The sequence below is a fragment of the Brienomyrus brachyistius genome, chromosome 1, assembly GCF_023856365.1.
Source record: "Brienomyrus brachyistius isolate T26 chromosome 1, BBRACH_0.4, whole genome shotgun sequence".
In the NCBI taxonomy this organism is placed as follows: Eukaryota; Metazoa; Chordata; class Actinopteri; order Osteoglossiformes; family Mormyridae; genus Brienomyrus; species Brienomyrus brachyistius.
Window position 1 is genome coordinate 26,423,441 of NC_064533.1, and position 18,162 is coordinate 26,441,602.

At 42.5% G+C, this 18,162-nt stretch overlaps 1 protein-coding gene and 1 long non-coding RNA gene across 10 annotated transcripts in view; one reads left to right on the forward strand and one right to left on the reverse strand.

The window, feature by feature from the left end:
• The first annotated feature begins 2,932 nt into the window (after positions 1–2,932).
• Positions 2,933–4,811, forward strand: LOC125705875 (uncharacterized). The gene is made up of 2 exons (XR_007381726.1): positions 2,933–3,461; positions 4,407–4,811. It is a non-coding gene; the product is annotated as an uncharacterized LOC125705875 (long non-coding RNA).
• The window catches only part of lztfl1 (leucine zipper transcription factor-like 1), an 81,343-nt gene continuing 67,844 nt past the window's right edge, over positions 4,664–18,162 (reverse strand). For all 9 annotated transcript variants that reach the window (XM_048972032.1, XM_048972021.1, XM_048971990.1 and 6 more), the window contains 7 exons: positions 14,834–14,894; positions 13,743–13,814; positions 10,719–10,784; positions 8,900–8,977; positions 7,156–7,332; positions 5,934–6,037; positions 4,664–5,470 (listed from right to left, as the gene is read on the reverse strand). In XM_048972032.1, the coding sequence (XP_048827989.1) occupies positions 5,452–5,470; positions 5,934–6,037; positions 7,156–7,332; positions 8,900–8,977; positions 10,719–10,784; positions 13,743–13,814; positions 14,834–14,894 (577 nt within the window). In that variant the 3' untranslated portion in view covers positions 4,664–5,451. The remainder of the gene's footprint in view (positions 5,471–5,933; positions 6,038–7,155; positions 7,333–8,899; positions 8,978–10,718; positions 10,785–13,742; positions 13,815–14,833; positions 14,895–18,162) is intronic.

Sequence of the window (18,162 nt, forward strand, 5' to 3'; positions counted from 1 at the left end):
CGATTACTTTGATTAGTCCAGTCCTATTTAAGTCCTTGTCTTGCTTGTCTCCCTTGTCCGTCATTGTGGTTTGGTGAGGTTTCTTGGTGTCTGATGTTCCCTGCTCCCAGTTCCCGTAATAAACCCCTAGTTTTTTTTGTTTTTTTTTTGGGGGGGGGTATAAGGACCTTGCTCAAGAGCCCAATGGAGATGAAGATCATGCAACAACTCTGGCAATCACAAGACTTGAACTTGTAGCCTTTTAATCATAGGCATGGAGGCCTAACCAGCTGAGCCACATAAGCTACACCCATATATCCTGCTGAAAAAGATGTCATCATGTTAGGAAAGCCTAGTATGAAGAAAGTTACATGCACATAGGGATTGTTGCTGACATAAGAATTTATGGATATTTATGCAATACATGTAAAGGTCTTATTGATGCTTTATGGAAGAAAACTCATCTAATCTTATAAATAGTTGGTGAGGCAGGACATCCACAATTGCGATGCACAATGAAACACTGTTCATGTTCTCCTTTGACTCTATATATAATTGGGGGTACCCTGTGCAGTATGTCTAGCTAAAGTATATTCAGGTCAGTATTGGTTAAGTTACTAAGAGTATCCATCCATCAAATATGTGCTGCCTTGTTGAGGACTGAAAAAGCCATAAGAACATTCACTCCATCCTGGAGCCTTTTCCAGGTGAAGGTAACATCTACTCACCTAGCAGAGGCAGCACTTTCATCAGTAAACCCCACATCTATCCTGCTACTCAGTGAACTTTCTGCCTACTTCCAGCTGAACCTTTGAATCTCTAGGCTTTGATACTCAGTAAAGTTCTAACAGATGAAGAGAAGGAGAGACCGTGGATACCTCAGAAGACTGTGGAGACAGCGTTGGAAAACCACAGAAAGCCAAATTTGTTGATTTCATATGTTTTCGTTCCATAATGTTACAAACAATGGCAGAAGGTATACCCGAAAGGATACAGGAGGGTTTCTTGAATTTTTACTAAGTAACTCTTCTGGAAGGTGATGTAATCATTGTTTTGTTCTCCTTTTCCCAAATTTTAGCAGGAAACATGAGCAGGAAACTTGCCAGGGGATCCATGATGTCTGACCAAGACAAGAAAACATGCCTGCCCTTGGCCACCCTTGGTTTAAGGAGGCAGAGTTGAGAGTTACGCAAGAGGGCGCCTCCAAGGATGAGTAACCTGGCCGAATTCTTAGAGATAAAACCGGAACAACCTCACTGATCTCCATCTCATATTTTTCTAGAAGTGCATCGGTTCGATTTCGAGACAAAAAAACCCTGAGTGCCATCAGTGACAATAGATAATGGCATTTTTTACACCACAGTCATGCAAGTTCATCATAAAAGAGATTTGAAGAAAACACCACAAACATTTTTTTTATCGTAAATGGCACTCAAGCAAAAATTCTGTGAGATTAAGCATTATGCATCTTTCCTATTAATCACTGCCCTTTGGGGAAATTACATTTTCGTTGTGCTGTGCTGGAAGGCGTTCAGCAACTTATGACATCACAAACCAGTGGCTTAACCACTTCCTTTAACTTGTTTTGTTTCCTGTGAGCTGTGATTTGTCTTGGTATTGGCAGGCAAGATAGATCTATGGGTGTCAATAATCACAGGTCGTCAAATGCTAATCATTCGCATAACAACAACAACAAATTTATTTTTATATAGTGCATTATCACAACATTACATTGTCTCAAAGCGCTTTACAGCATCCTCACCCAAAGCCCCCAGTGAGTAAGCCATAGGCGACAGCACTAACCCTTTTTGTCGGCTCTGTTTTTTTTTTATCGCCTTACCGAACTACATCCGCACTTACTTTATTATTTCGAGCTGAGTTCCCACCATCATTCTCAGTTTTAGTGGTAAGCTACATGTGTTGAAATTGCTTAGATTTCTGTGAACTGAATTTCCAGCATTGCTTATGTTGTATTTAAAATTATCATTAGATGATGTTTTTATATGTTATGACGTAACACACTAGAAGTAGTTTACCAATCTGGAATGAAGTTAATTAATCAGGGCACAATAACAATGTGTAGCTTCTATGCATGTGGTGACCGTTGTTATTAACTGGAATTTCATAGTGTATTTAATAACAAAACCTGGGCAACTGATCTGGTATGAGCTACACTTACGAAAGCTTCAAACCTTCATCAGATACCTTCTATAACAGTTCAGCAAATGAATGAAAGTCATTAGTGCTTGAAGTGAGAGAACCAGGTGCCAGTATTCCCTTTGTTATTCAGTACAGGCAGTCCCTGGATTAAAAACTTCTGATTTACGGACAACTCGTACTTAAAAATAGACTGCCATAAAAAAAATTTGAGTTAAATACAATGCTTCATAATAATGAACACATGCACTACTCTGTGATGCTCGTGAAAACAGTGCACAGCTTCAGCAGTTTGTTGGCTCAAGATGCCACTTGTGCTAACTTTTATAATGACTATTTTCTGACTTACCTACAAATTTGACTCAAAGATAGATTTAGGGAACAGATCTCTGCTTGTACCGGCATATTATAAGAAGTGCCAGTACACAAGAAATGTTCATGGTGCTGCGAAATGAAAAACAAATGACGTACCAGTACGACATACTGGTGAACACTGACCCATTTCATGCACTGAAAAATCTTATATAATTCACACAGCAACATAAGCTACTACTGGAGCTGCAGCGAAAATGAATTGATATGATTTAGTAATTCATTTATAATTCATAAAGTTTCAGCTTTTCATCACATCCAGCAGGGGCTTCCGTACTGAGATTTCACCACGCCCACATCGCCTTTTAATGATAGTTCAAATGCGAGCTGTACCTGAAAGCTGGGGGTGGAGTCAGGAGATTTCCCCCCTTCATATATAGCTCAAACCACCACTGCTCTGGCCTCAGACTGACAGATCCTTAGAAGGTCTTACAGCCTTCTGCTCAGCAGAGGCTTCTGGAGAAGATGGCCAAAGGCTCATGGACGATGAACAGTCAATTGCAGCACCAACACATCCCAAGGAAACGCTCACTGAAGTTCATTCAACAGGCGTGAGCATTTTACCCAGATCCTTTGTCTTTGAGGTTTTCCTTCATAGAATAAAGGTCCGTTTTCACTTGTGTGTGTTCTTAATGCCGCAGCTGAAGAGGACTGGGAGCCTGACCTGCAGAAACATGGCTTATTTAGCTTTGTAACGATATTGTAGTGACTTGCTGATGCAGATGTTTTCTATATGGATTTTCATGTAATAATGTGTGTGAGCGCTGTGTGTGTTCTGCCATGGATTGGAGCCCTGTCTTGGGTTATTCCTTACCTCGTGCCCTTAGTTTCTGGGATAGGCCCTGCATCTCTGCTAAACTGAATAGAACAAGTGAGTACAGAAAATGGATGGATGGATTTTCATGAAATCAACTGGAAAACTTGCTGCATCACGACTGATTGTCTACCAAAATGTGAGTATCACTCATACTAAAATCTCATGTATGAAAACCAATCTTGGAACAATACACATTAGATTATAGGGCCTTTGGTGTCTACGATTTCCTTGGCAAATAGTACTGTGAAGATACCTTAAACCCTGGTGTTTAATACTGTATTATGTTTTAATACTCTATAAGGTTATTTCCTCCCCACTTTCGCTCATCTCTCATTCAGGCTTGCAGGTTGGTGCGTCTTTCTCCAATATCCTGGAGAAGACCTTTCTCTTGATTCCCATGCTATGCTAGAAAAAAGGGAAGGAAGGACAAGGCTTGACATTTTTGCCTTGTGTGCAGTGCAAGCCTCAAACTGGCTGATTTCAAATCCAAAACTAGGTCATTTTTAGAGCAATTAGTTTGGATCAGACCATTTTTAATAATTGAGTGGGTCATTAATGTCATTTTGTGCACCAAACTTGCGTAACAAAAGTCTACTTTGCAAAGTATTTTTTATATTTAGTTATAATTCAAAGATATTTTGAGTATTAGTTTAAATAACATGGAAATAAATAGGAAAGTATTATGTTCCAAAAATAAATGCTTTAGATTTTAGTCTAGGTGTGCTATTAATCAGTGGGGTGGGGTAGGATTCTGTTTCTGTGATCATAAGGGTGTGGGTTCAAATTCCACCATAAGCAGAGGGATTTCACTGGTGGGTTGCTAAGGAAAGCCTGTAACCCCAATTTCTCTAGGGATGGCTTAACTTTGATCATCAACTATATGTTGATTTGGCCAAAACTGACTACTAAATACGTAAAACTACTTCTAGAGAGGTAAGGAGTGTGATTGCACTGCATTGTTGCACCCAGCACACGACAAACCACCTCAGAGATGAGAAGCCAAGTGCAGCCATGCGCCAGATGATACCTCAGCACCCCACTAGTTCAAAAGGAATGGAACAGGGTGAATTTTTTTTTCCAGTGTCTGGAGTGCCAATCCTGCCACTAACCCACAAATTTTCCCAGTACGTTGGACTACCACCTTGAGGAACAAAGCGAATGCAGATTAAGGGCTCTGCTCAAGGACCCAACAGGGTAGCAACTTTTTGATTGCTGACACAGACCCCTAGCCTCAGAGCCACCACTCCACACCAAGAAGATCACTGGTAAATTACACACTGAAGCAAAGTACTGTTGAACTTCCACCTTGGTAAAAAAAAAAAAAAAAAAAAAAACATGTGAGAACAGATTGAACCATTTTATTTACCCACAGGTTAGATATGGGGTTACATCATGTCTGCCAAGCTGATTTATAAAAGTGAAACTTTTGCACTCTGTCAGCTGTGTCATGATTTTCATTTACACCGAGTTTGGGATATAAGAAAAATAGAGCTCTAACCACATCACCTTAATCCAACTCAGGCATCTACACTCTGACTCTGATACACACACACACACACACACACACACACACACACACACACACACACACACACACACACACACACACACACACACACACACACACACACACACACACACACACACACACACACACACACACACACACACACACTCTACATCACCAAGCTCATATTTGATGGCAGGGTCATAAAAACTTTAATTTGTGGGAAATGCATGCTGGGTATCTTCTCCCCCAGCAGACTTACGGAAGCCAGAATATAAAATCAGGGGTAACCAATTTGCTTCAATGCACAACAGGTGAATAGCCGTCCTTAAATATAATCCTGGGCTTTCCAGTCTGAGCCATCTTAAATACCAACAATTCCCCAGCAAAGGTTAATGACTACAAAGCGCCCAGATCAACAAACCCCTCCCCACTGCCCAGGTCAGCACTCGACAGCACCACATCATGATGTAATTACGTCTCCTCCTCCAAAGCAAGGTCCATTTCAGGGTTAGAATGAAGAGCTGTTGGATTTAAGTCTTGTCTTATTTGGCCCCAGGAAATATTTTCCCCCAGCCATTCTTGATTCTCAGTTAGACAATTTGACAGATCAGTAGGTTTATTCATCTGGTTCATACCTGTAGAAAAACACAGGGGGAAAATTACATATTGAGTGTGTGTGTGTATATAACATTATATATATAATGTGTAATATATATAATGAGTCTATGTGTAATAACTGGATAAAAAACACCGAGAAGACATTTTCTATGAGGGAAAACCGTATCTTGGCCACAGAATGTAATTTAAATGACAAGGATTCACCTTTTCCAGAGACATGGAATGCTATACAAACTGTATGGTTAGTAGCTTTACAAAGCCTCCTGACTCTTGCCTTTTCCGCTGGCACTGAAACCTCCAGCAGCTCCTCACTGAGAGCTCTGAACCCCCCAATAACCTGCTCACACTTAACAGTGTCACTCGGTACGCAGCTGAATCAAGGCTTAATTAGAAATGACACCACAGAGTCATACACACATGTTATATATATATATATATATATATATGGAATATGCGATATATGGAAGCGTTCTTGCTCACTTTTGCAGCCGCTTCCTGATCTCCTTCATCTGCTCGTTCTTCTTGCTCAGCATCTCCTTCATGTTGCGGTAAGCAGCAGTCTGCTGGAACTTCTTCTCCAGCTCCTGGAGGCCAAAACATATTGCAGCGAACGTCATGTTGTTTCCGCAAGAATTTGCGGAACTTCATAGTTTACCGTATACATTAATCTTTTCCCAGCTACTGATTCACAATGGAATGCTTGTTTTCATAAGTTCACTGTTTACATGAAAAAACAGTAGTAGTACTGTGTGCAACAAGCACGAGGCCAGCATAGGGGCCTACCCAGTGTGAAGGACAGGGCAGGCATAGGGGCCTACCCAGGGTGAAGGACAGGGCCAGTATAGGGGCCTTCCCAGGGTGAAGGACAGGGCCAGCATAGGGGCCTGCCCAGGGTCAAACACAGGGCCAGCATAGGGGCCTGCCCAGGATGAAGGACAGGGCCAGTATAGGGGCCTTCCCAGGGTGAAGGACAGGGCCAGCATAGGGGCCTGCCCAGGGTCAAACACAGGGCCAGCATAGGGGCCTGCCCAGGATGAAGGACAGGGCCAGTATAGGGGCCTTCCCAGGGTGAAGGACAGGGCCAGCATAGGGGCCTGCCCAGGGTCAAACACAGGGCCAGCATAGGGGCCTGCCCAGGGTCACGCACGGGGACGGCATAGGGGCCTGCCCAGGGTCACGCACGGGGCCGGCATAGGGGCCTGCTCAGGGTCAAGCAAAGGGGAAAGCACATGGGCCTGCCCAGGGCCACGTACGGGGCCAGAACAGGGGCCAAGCACGAGGCCAGCATAGGGGCCTGCCCAGCGCCACGCATGGGGCCAGCATAGGGGCCTGTCCAGGGCTACGCATGGGGCCAGAACAGGGGTGCCCAGGGCCACGCATGGGGCCAGAACAGGGGCCTGCACGGGGCCAGAACAGGGGCCAGAACAGGGGCCTGCCCAGGGCCACGCACGGGGCCAGCATAGGGGTCTGCCCAGGGCCACACATGGAGCCAGAACAGGGGCCTGCATGGGGCCAGAACAGGGGCCTGCCCAGGACCACGCCTTGGGGCCAGCATAGGGGCCTGCCCAGGGTCCAGCAAACGGGCCAGCACATGGGCCTGCTCAGGGCCAAGCACGAGGCTTGCTTAGGGCATGCCATGAGCCATGTACAGGGCATGTCGGGGGCCAAACACAGGGCCCATCGGGGGCCATGTGCGAGGTACCTTCTCAGTAAGAGCCAACTGCTCCTGCACCCGCAGTAGCTCATGCTTGGCCTCCACCAGGGTGTCCTGTAGGTTTTTCTGCGAGGCTGTGCTGTCACTCAGGGATTTCTGGAAGTCCGCTTGCAGGGCTGCCACTGTGTCCTCCAGGCTGCTGATCTCCTGGGAGTGCAGGGCCCGCTGGATAGAAGGAGATAGATGAGATGACGCTCATCAAAAGCAGTGTACAGAGTCAGGGACTGGGAGGGGGGACCTACAGATTTAGAAGCGAAATGATCCAACATAAATAAAAGCCAAGTAAAACCAATAAAATCAGGTGATGTTAATTGTGAATCACTCTCCTTAAGCCACTAAGACCTAAAGGGTTAAAATACAACATCCACTTAAAAATATATATTAAAAAATTATATTTTCGATGTCACTACATACCAGACAGGTCCCACGAAAGCAAAATATGATGATAATAAAAAATAAGATCATATGATTCATCTTATTTTCCAGGAATATGTTACATTTCACACGTTTAAAGAAAGATATTATTTAAAGTTATTTATCATTTTTTACCATTAATGAATAACGAATGATGCAAGCAGCATATCATAGAAATCACAGCACACAGGGACACCCAGCGGCATTGTTTAACAGCACCCAAACCACACATTTGAATGGGGCCCCAAAGTTTAGGGCCCCCCTTTTGACCACAAACATTAAATATTGAATAAACATTTTTTTTTTAGGATTTTCTTTTTTAGCAATGCTTTTTAGAAAATGCTAAAGCAGCATGTTCTAACCACCAGATCTTGACTGTACTTGGTAGCTGTTTCAGTTTTTGAAACATTTGTAACTTTTTTGGACCCCAGAAAGTACAAATCCACCCCTGAGGACACCCAGTATGGGAGGTCAGTCTGTCATGCACAAGGATGTAGAAATTCCCAGAGAAAACCCACACAAATAGGCAAATTTTGCACGTCACCAGGCTCTGAATAAGAGCCACAATCTGGAGGCACAAGGCCGCAACGCAGCCCACTGAGGCACTCGGTCTAATTATTCTCAGTAAACACAGTAACTTCACTGACACTGAAACTGAGGCCTTCAAAGATATTTGACTGTCCACCAGTATGTGTAGTGGGTAGGTAAATGATGTATTCATACAACTGAGCAACTGAGGTATTTTGCCTTGTGGGGCAGAATGGTAGGCTTGGATCTTGCGGTGGATGAGCAAACTCCCAAATCAGCCTAAATGCCCCAAACCAATAACAGTACAGCGCACCAGCAGCAGCAGAGCAGCTCAGTTTCAGATTAATTCAATGCTTTCAGTAATACAGACAGAGCAGGAGGAACTAAAACCTGGTGATTTAACATGCTTTCAGTCTCAATTTGACGGTGTTAAAGGAGAAGAAAGGCATCTACTTTAATAATACAACCATGTAAGAGTATGTAGAGAGATATACAGACGTATGTGCAGACGTACATATAGCTACAATGACCCAACACCAATGAGAGACTCAGGACTGACTTCCACTTTTAACAAGACACTAAGTAATGGAATTTTCTGGGCAGGAATGCTGCAGTCTCTCTCTAGTCTGTGATGATGGCGCCTGGTGACCTAACCAGACTGTACATTGGTGCTTCAACTGTGGAAAAATCTGCAGCAGTAGTTACCTGTATACATACATGTACACATACTGAAGTAGAATTGTTACACCCCTACTATGTTTTCCCAGAAGCCCCCCTGTCTCGGCCATACCTGCTGCTGACCCTGAATCTTCTGCAGCTCTTTTAAAGTCTTCTCCACCTTGGACTTCTCTTCTAAGGCACTCATAGCCTGGAAAATGTGCCAACCCATTAGTCTTATTACTGTTCCTACTCAGACAAATAAGGAAGCTCATTATAAGCATTAATTATGCTGTAGTTAACCCATCCATTCATCCATCCATCCATAACAACTTATCCAGCCCTGGCTGAAAATGAAATACAAAGATTATGCTAACTACATGTCTTTGGACTGCAGGACACCAGTGCAACAAAGGAAGAACATGACATACGAACGCTAAAGGGGCTTTGACATGGTGGCCAAGTGGCAAGTTATCTGTCGCGTAAACAGAAGACCATGGACTCTCATCCCATCCATGCCTTGGATGCACATGGAGCCAGTATGTATCTCAGTAGGTCAGGCCACAGTGATCAGATGGTTGCTGGATCGTATCCCATCCTCAGCAAAATAGTCACATGTCTGTTGGACACTTGAACAAAACCATTAACATCCCAAAAATGCTCCAGGGGTGTCAAATAAATGGTCATACTTTGTGTTCTGACCCCAAGCTTTGCTCTCAACTATAAATAAATGTGTGTCTGTTTCAGAGAACAACATGGGATATGTGAAAAGGCAGAAGCATTCCAATATAATTATGCAAATGGAGAAATTAAGTTCAAAGCTGCAGGGTTTTTAGGAATTGGTTAATTGACAGGAAGCAGCGAGTAGTTATTAGAAGCACAATGTCACAGGGGGCCTGCGTTCATAGTGAGGTACCGCAGGATTCAATTTTAGGACCACTATTATTCCTAATTTACATTAATGATATTGACACCAATACATACAATAAACTGGTTAAATTTGCAGATGACACCAAGGTGGGTGGTGTACCAGACACTGAACTAGCAGCACAGAGGATACAATGGGATCTGGATTTAATTAGCAACTGGGCTGATACCTGGCAGATTAAATTATACGTAGATAAATGTAAGGTAATCCATGCAGGGAGCAGAAATATAAAGTAGAGATATTTCATGGGTTCCACTGAAATAAAGGTAGCTGATTACATGAAAGATCTCGGTGTGTATGTTGATGCTTCCATGTCCCACTCTCACCAGTGTGGGGAAACAATAAAAAAGCCCAATAGGATGCTGAGTTACATCTCTAGGTGTGTGGAGTTTAAGCCAAGGGAGGTGATGCTAAGAGATCATACAATTCCCTGGTAAGATCCCACCTAGAATATTGTGTGTAGGTTTGGTCACCATACCTTAAAAAGGATATTGCTACCTTGGAAAAGGTGCAATGTCGGGCTACAAGAATGATTCCTGGTCTTAGAGGAATGTCTTATGAGGAGAGGTTAGCCGAGTTGAATCTGTTTAGCCTCAGGCAAAGGCGAGTAAGGGGAGACATGATCCAGGTATATAAGATTCTAACAGGCTTGGATGCTGTTCAGCCAAATGGCTACTTCAATATAAGTTTAAATACTAGAACTCGTGGAAATGAATTTGAGGAAGCACTTCTTTGCACAGCGTGCAGTTAGAGTATGTAATAGTCTTCCTGTTAGTGTAGCGCAAGCTAAAACACTGGGTTCCTTTAAATCAGAGCTAGATAAGATTTTAACAAATCTGAGCTATTAGTCAAGTTCTCCCCAAACAAGCTTGATGGGCCAAATGGCCTCCTCTCATTTGTAAATGCCTAATGTTCTTATTTTCAACACAAGAGGTATAAGGCAGCAGTACAATGAACTGATTCAGCATGCCACTTAAATACCCAGTAACGTGATAATGTCACAGAATGGAGTCATTCCTCACACCTGTGATTCGACTGCACGGAGTCTGCTTTTCAGTTTGTCATTCTCCTCCTGCAGTCTGGAGATCTCCTGAAAAGGCAGAATCACGATCATGTTAGGACAGTAATTAATGGCGCTGACATATTTATGTTTGCACAATCCTCGGTTCTGTGATTTCAGTGCAATTTGGGGGATTTCATTTTAGCGTTCTCACAAGATGGAATTTATGTTTACGTCTTCACACAGCTGCGCGGTGCTGTCACAGTGACGCTTTTACCAATCCGGGGGCATTTCTACTTTCGCCTGCTTGCTGCCAGCCACAAAGCTGTGAGATTCTAGGCTGCCGCCACCTGTAAATCATACGGGGCACACGAATGCACCCGTGGTAGCACACAAACCCAGAACTGGAGACACTTCTTAAAAGTGCCATGTTTGAATTCTTTTACACAGGCGACAGTGACAATGACTCAAATAGATTATTGAATGATTAATTATAAAGACTCACTTATTTTAGGTTTGTAGCAGTTCCAATCAGACAAAAAAAAAAATAAAAAATTATATATATATATATTCAAACTACATATTTAATTAGAAGAGACTGTTGTATTGAAGTGATTATTTCTAAGAAAAACAACTTTCTTGATCATTTTCCATTGTGTTGCAGAGTTGCCATATGGCAATGCTTCCCAAGTTACCATCCATCCATCCATCCTTACATACATACATCATCTGTACCCTCTCGCCCTTTTCATCATGGGGGTCCAGAGCCTATCCCAGAAATTATAAGCACAAAGAAGGGAATAACCCATTCCAAATTACCACCCCCAATGCATGACTTGTTTTAAAAAAAACTTTTCATATGCATCATTGATGTTATTTAATGTAATTAAGACTAATGGGAACAAGTATTCCGTGATTAGAACAAAATGTGTAACACAGAGAGTTAAATTTACACCAGAAACAAACATATGCAGTATTTTTTTTTCATGCACAAATGGTTTATCTCTAAAATGGATAATGTTAAATCTGAAGAACATCTAGCCGATACTGGTTGAACTCACTGTATTTTACAATATAAACATCAATCCATTTCTCTCCCAAACACCGATTGTAGTCAGTCACAGGGGGCCTGTCTCATGCAGCACAGACTACAAGGGACGGCAGTCCCTGGGCCATGGATGACGATGCATATCAGTCCATAGCAGGGGTGGAGTAAAAAAACAAACAAAAAAAACTATAGACTGAGTTTAAAGTTTATACATATTTATATTTTAATAATAAATAATAGCATTTCATTTAGCCTGGTGATGAGCGCAGCCCGTGGCTCAGTGCCTAAGAATGCTGCACCTGGGTTAAATCCCAGGGTCAACAGAATAATTCCATTGTTGGGCCCCTTCCTCCAAAAAAATGTACATCACTTTGGATAAAGGCATCTGATAAACAAAAACAGTCGTTTTTTGGTATCTATGGGGGGTCGGGTCCAGAAAATCCACTGATTTCCTGGACCGTGTTAATTGTATAAAATTACATACTACTTGCATATAACTCAGGCATGCCCTCCCATATGCTATAATCATCTCCAGATTACTAAATGCTATGGAATTAGCTGCTATTCTGTTTTGTTGGGGGGAATACTGACAGTCTGTAGACGTTATGTACATGTACAGACAGCAGGGTATGCCTTCATTCACAAGGATTCGGGAAGCACTCGGCATATGGCAAATTCAAGCTTTGCTTTTTGGAACTTTCTGGAATTTAATTTTTTTTTTAATATTTTGAATATTTTCGATCTGAGGTTGGTTGAACCAGAGGATACAGAAACTACAGATGTGGAGGGCCGACTAACATGCAAACGCTACAACAGCACTGTAAGGATCATCTCTATTACATGTCCACGTTATAATATGGGAGTCATTAGGCAGTCAAAGAAAAGCTATTTATCTGGATGGTAAGTGTATATTTGCTCAGAACCGGAAAACGCTATTTAACTTTCAAACATATGCAGATTAAGAATGACACAATAGAAACTAGCAAGAATGTCTTCTGTTCTCCAAAAAAGTTACTGATATCTTCTTGGATGGCTAGATGAACAACGCTTCAGTTACCAAAATTCTCCTCAGAGGCACCCCAGTCATTTCATGTATATTTTACATTTCACAACCATCCATCCATCCATCCATCCATTTTCCAAACCGCTTATCCTATTGGGTCGCGGGGGGTCCGGAGCCTATCCCGGAAGCAATGGGCACGAGGCAGGGAACAACCCAGGATGGGGGGCCAGCCCATCGCAGGGCACACTCACACACCATTCACTCACACATGCATACCTAAGGGCAATTTAGCGACTCCAATTAGCCTCAGCATGTTTTTGGACTGTGGGGGGAAACCGGAGTACGCGGAGGAAACCCCACGACGACATGGGGAGAACATGCAAACTCCACACACGTGTCCCAGGTGGGGACTCGAACCCGGGTCCCACCATGCCGCCCCATTTCACAACCAGTACACTTTATTTATTTAGTTAGTTAAATAAAAGCAAATGAGGTACAGATAAGCCATACGAGGTATACCAGTGGTCAGGTGAAAATGTACATAGTTGCAGTGGACAGTGGCTGTAAATACTGGCGTGACTTTAAGAGAGCTTCTGAAATGGCTGACACACTGACAGACCTAATATGGTTTCACACCAATGTGAAAATCAGTTAAACACCATTTTCTTTGACTGCCTAAGAATTGTGCACAGTACAGTACATTAAAATAAAATTTTGGTGCCTAAGAACATAAGGGTCTTTGTGGATTTTGTAATTTTCCATGTTTAAAACACATTTAAATGTTTAAAGTATCCATCCTAAGAACAAGCCTCAAAACCTGATATCAAGCATTCATTGGTGTGAAAATGACTATTTGTAGCAGCTGCATCCATACAACGAACAAATGTATCAGTATCATGACCGGTGGGTGGAGAAGCATGTCGGAATTTTCCAAAACTTTACGACGCGGTATACAGACAAAAACCTTCCTCTGAAAGGGGGGGGGGGGTTCTCTCACCTTGTTAAGCAGCTCAGACACCCCTGCTTCATTCAGGGGGGCCAGTTTGGGTTTGCTGGTCTCCTGGTTAGCCTGGTTGGGAAAGTTCAAAAAAGATTGAAGACAGTAAGCAGCAACAAATAAGCCGAGTCCTAAGTTGAAAGGAAGTTCAAACAAACAAAGGCAGTTACACTGAAACTCACGCAGAAAGCCCGTGGCTGAGGTAAAGCGCTCAACGTTTGGCACCTGCCATCGCAAGAATAAAGTGTGAAAACGTTGAAAAATAACCACCACTATGCTTAGAAACTGCACTTTATTCATGCTCAAGGACTGTCTATGCCTGCACAGTCACGCCAGCATGTCACACGTCTTGTTTATCCTAAAACATCCAAATTTGAACCTCAAATTTCAATGTGGTCTTATAAGACAGGACAAATTCAACTTGCCAAGGAGGGGGCAAGCTGCATAGTAACGTGACAAAAAGAAATCTGAGGTGTGAATCCATGAAATGATAGGTGGTTAAAACATACAACAACAAAACAAAAAACGGGGTGGTGTGCGGTTTAGTGGGTTAGGCCTCTGTGCCTGTGATTGTGCTTTGAATCCCATCTTCGGTAAAAAGTCACGTCTGTTTGGCCCTTTAACAAGGCCCTGACCCCTGAGAAATACAGGATAAATGCCTGACCCTGTACTCAGACCCTAGGCTTTGGTCTGAACTGTATGTTTGTGTGTATATGTGTGTGTGTGTGTGTGTGTGCGCGTGTGTGTGTGCCTCAAAGTAGAGCATGTTGGGATATGTGAAAAGAAGCACCTTGTGCGAATGGCAAATAATGCATCAGCTTGTTTACAGTTTAAAAAAATACAAATAACTTGGATTGAGCATCAAATCCAAAGTGAGCGATATCTGCAATGTTCACTGAGGCACGTCATCAAAGTCGCTGGACTTGCATCCGCTGCCGTCATGCAAAACTGGCACGTACTTGAAAATATTCTAAATGAACTGGGCTGTTAATACAAACTACTCTGTATTGCACGCAAACATGGCAAAGTGCCAGAAGACACACCAAGTGCCACTGTACACGCCGCACAGAGGCTCCCTATTGGTTACTTACCTTTCTGCCGCTAGACTTAAACTCCGCCTTCTCAAACTCGGCCACTTGCTCCAGCAGCTCCCTGAACAGAAAGAGTAAAAATGGAGGGAGGTCAGGATGGCATAAAGAGGGGTTCTGGGGTATATGGGATTTCTCAGGGCAAGGGTTGAGTCATATAACCAAATTTATAACTCAGATTACAATAATATCCAGCCAAACAACTGTAGGCGCAGAGTGATCCTACATAATCAACAAAATAAGATCCTATCCAAGATTAGATAAGTAAAGATACATAAAAAAACTACAAGGACCACCAACACCATGAAAAGTAAGGGTATCGGGAAGCCACCAGAGAGCAGCCAGCAGCAGCAACGTCAAAAGCATCTTAACAAGATCTGTTTTAGTAGCAATGACAAACAGCTAGATGGTTACATGCATGTAACAGGCCACATGTTGTCCGGGAACTTAAAACACGGCGGCTTCAGTAACAACCTGTCACATTTGGCTATTATCGACAAATGGGCCGTATCAGCTGAATGCAAATCCTGTAAGTATCTCCAATCCACCCACAGTGGTGATCCTTCTTAACCAGTCTCTGAAAATATCAACCAACGAGTCAATGCAGGAATCTTATTAAACCAGTTTTTGACAGCATCAACCGATAAGCCACTAGGGTGATCTTACGAAACCACTATCCGACGGTATCTACTATCCTGGCCATTGAGATAATCTTACGAATCCCATCTCCGACGGTGTCAACCGCCCAGCCACTGTGGTAATCTTACAAAAGCTATTTAGAAAGGAGTCTGCTGTCCAGCCACTCTGGTAATCTATCTAAACCAGTCTCCGGCAGTTTCTGTTACAATCTTACTAAACCAGTCTCAATCTCTTGCTGTATGACCATCATTGACACGGTGCTGCTCCTCATGGCCCTTTTAGGTGCATCTTACTGAGGTCTATGAGTCTGGCTCTGATTCACTGCATCAGGTGGAGCAAAAAGTCCAGTCTTGCTTGAAGAGTAAGACAGACCAGAAAGCTTGAAGTTTACATTAAAATGTATTAATTTATCTAATACATTTATCCAAACCAACTTGCAGTACAAGGAAGGGTTACAATTTGTGTGCGCTCTCTGGGATTCAAACACATGACATTTATGCTCTATTTGTTAAGATAAAAGAGCCGTTTCTGCAGTATGCACAATGTTTGAATAATAATAATGTTTAAATCATAACAATGGTTGAATCCTTTTCCCTCTGAAGAGCCAACAGATGGACAGGGAATCTTTTTAAAGTGATGGTTTTCCCTACGTAATTCATAGACGACGGACAATCCCTCAAAAACAACAAAAATAAGGGCCAATCAATGCCATTCAATGACTGCTAGGGAAACTGCAGCAACGTCCTTGTGAGGCACTGACAATATGAAAAAGCAGAGAAAACAGACACTTCCTTTCCACCTGGAGGCAGTTTAACATTTGGTGACCTTCATCCCGCGTTATGCTCGCGTGCGGTTTGAGGAGGCGGCTGCACACCCGGATGCACAAACACACGCACACGCCAGCACGCGCACACGCCCACGCTGAGACGCCCTGCTCCACGTGCCCCTTTGCCAATCCAGGACCAAAGCCCGTGGCTTCTACTTGCAAGTTTTCTGTGAAGTGCATTACATAGATGGTTTTGCAAAAAACACATATATAATATTCAGATACATAAGACTAATTACGTAAAATGTTTAAAAATATTTAAATCTAGTGAAACCTAGCAAAAAGCGAGTAAAAGGCTGCTGTCTGGTTGTCTGAGATGTGCTTATATGAATAAAGAGTTTGCTGACAGCAGGGTGCACAGAATATACTGTCTGCCTGGTGTTGAGTGCATGCTACTACTGGAATTAAAACGAAATTGATAATTCCAATAACAATAAAGTTACAATAGTTACAATAGTTACAATAAAATCCAGCCAAAAAACAGCATGTGCTGATTGAGCCTTGCACAATCAACAAAATAAAACTGACTGGTTAGATCAGTAAAGCTGTGCAAAAAGTACAAGCCACCACTGATATTGAAGAGGGAAGACATTTAAAGAGGGAAGATCATTGGATCTTCAGCATATAAACAAGTTCTTCCATGCACTAACGGTCTGTAGAGTCTGTAGAGTTCATTGAACACAGAAAGCTAGAACATTCATAAACATCTACGATCTGGGTAAACATGTATAATCTATTTTTGAAATTATGTATTTCTAGAATTACCACAAAATACACAATTATTATCCATCCATCTTCCAAGCTTATTCTGGTCGCCAGGGGCAACGAGCTATATCTGGATTTTTGTTTTTGTTTTGATTGTACTGTGAAAAAGTATAAACATGCACTATTTCCAAGCATGTCAGCTGGAAAACCTCTAGTGTGTTACTGATAATGGGCTTACAGTCCATTCACTCCAGAGATCCAGACTTCAGGCCTCTAGATAAGTTGCTATTGAAAATGGATGGAAAATATCCTGAAAAAGCCCCACTAATCATGCTAATAATGCTTTTAGGTGTCTGGCATTTTCAGTCTAGTGTACAACTGTATATATCCTCATATGGGCTTTTACACATATAACATTATAGACATTGCAAAATAGCACCCATTTGCTTCGATTACAGCACTGCAGACTATACTCTCTTTCAACCAGCTAGCCACCTGGAATGCTTCTCCAAGAGTCCTAAAGGAGGTTTCACAAGTTCTGGGCACAAGTTGGCCACCTTGATCCTACTCTTTGATTCAACTCGTCCAAAAAAAAACAAGGATTTAGCTCAGGGGATTGCGAGAACCGAGTCATCTGTCGCAGCATTCCATCTCTTTCCTTGTTCACAAGATAATACTTACTACATAACCCCTTAGAGTCATTATCTTGTTGAAAAACCAATAATTTTCAGTAGATGTGTACAGAATTTTGACTGGTACTATATGTATATGTGCATGCTTGGTAAACAGATACAAGTACAAAAAAAAATAATAATTGTGTCAAAATCACAAGCAGAAATGTGTGACACGCTAAGAGTGTTACACACTAAGAGGGTGAGTGCATGAGTTCTGCACGTGTGGTTCTGGCGTGGCACGTTTCAAACGCATGCGTCTCCTGCAAGATTAAACCTGACTGGGCAGAGCTTCATTCTTTACCCAGGTAACGACCCAAAACACACACCAGAATTGTGCAAGAACTATCAGGCAAAGAATGAAAGTGAATGACAACTCAGTCGTGACATTGCCTATCTATTTTCTGCAAAAGTCTTATGGGAAAAATGAAATTGCATGTGGGCATTAGTCTGTGATTAGCAAGATCATCTCTGACTGTGTGTGTGAGAGG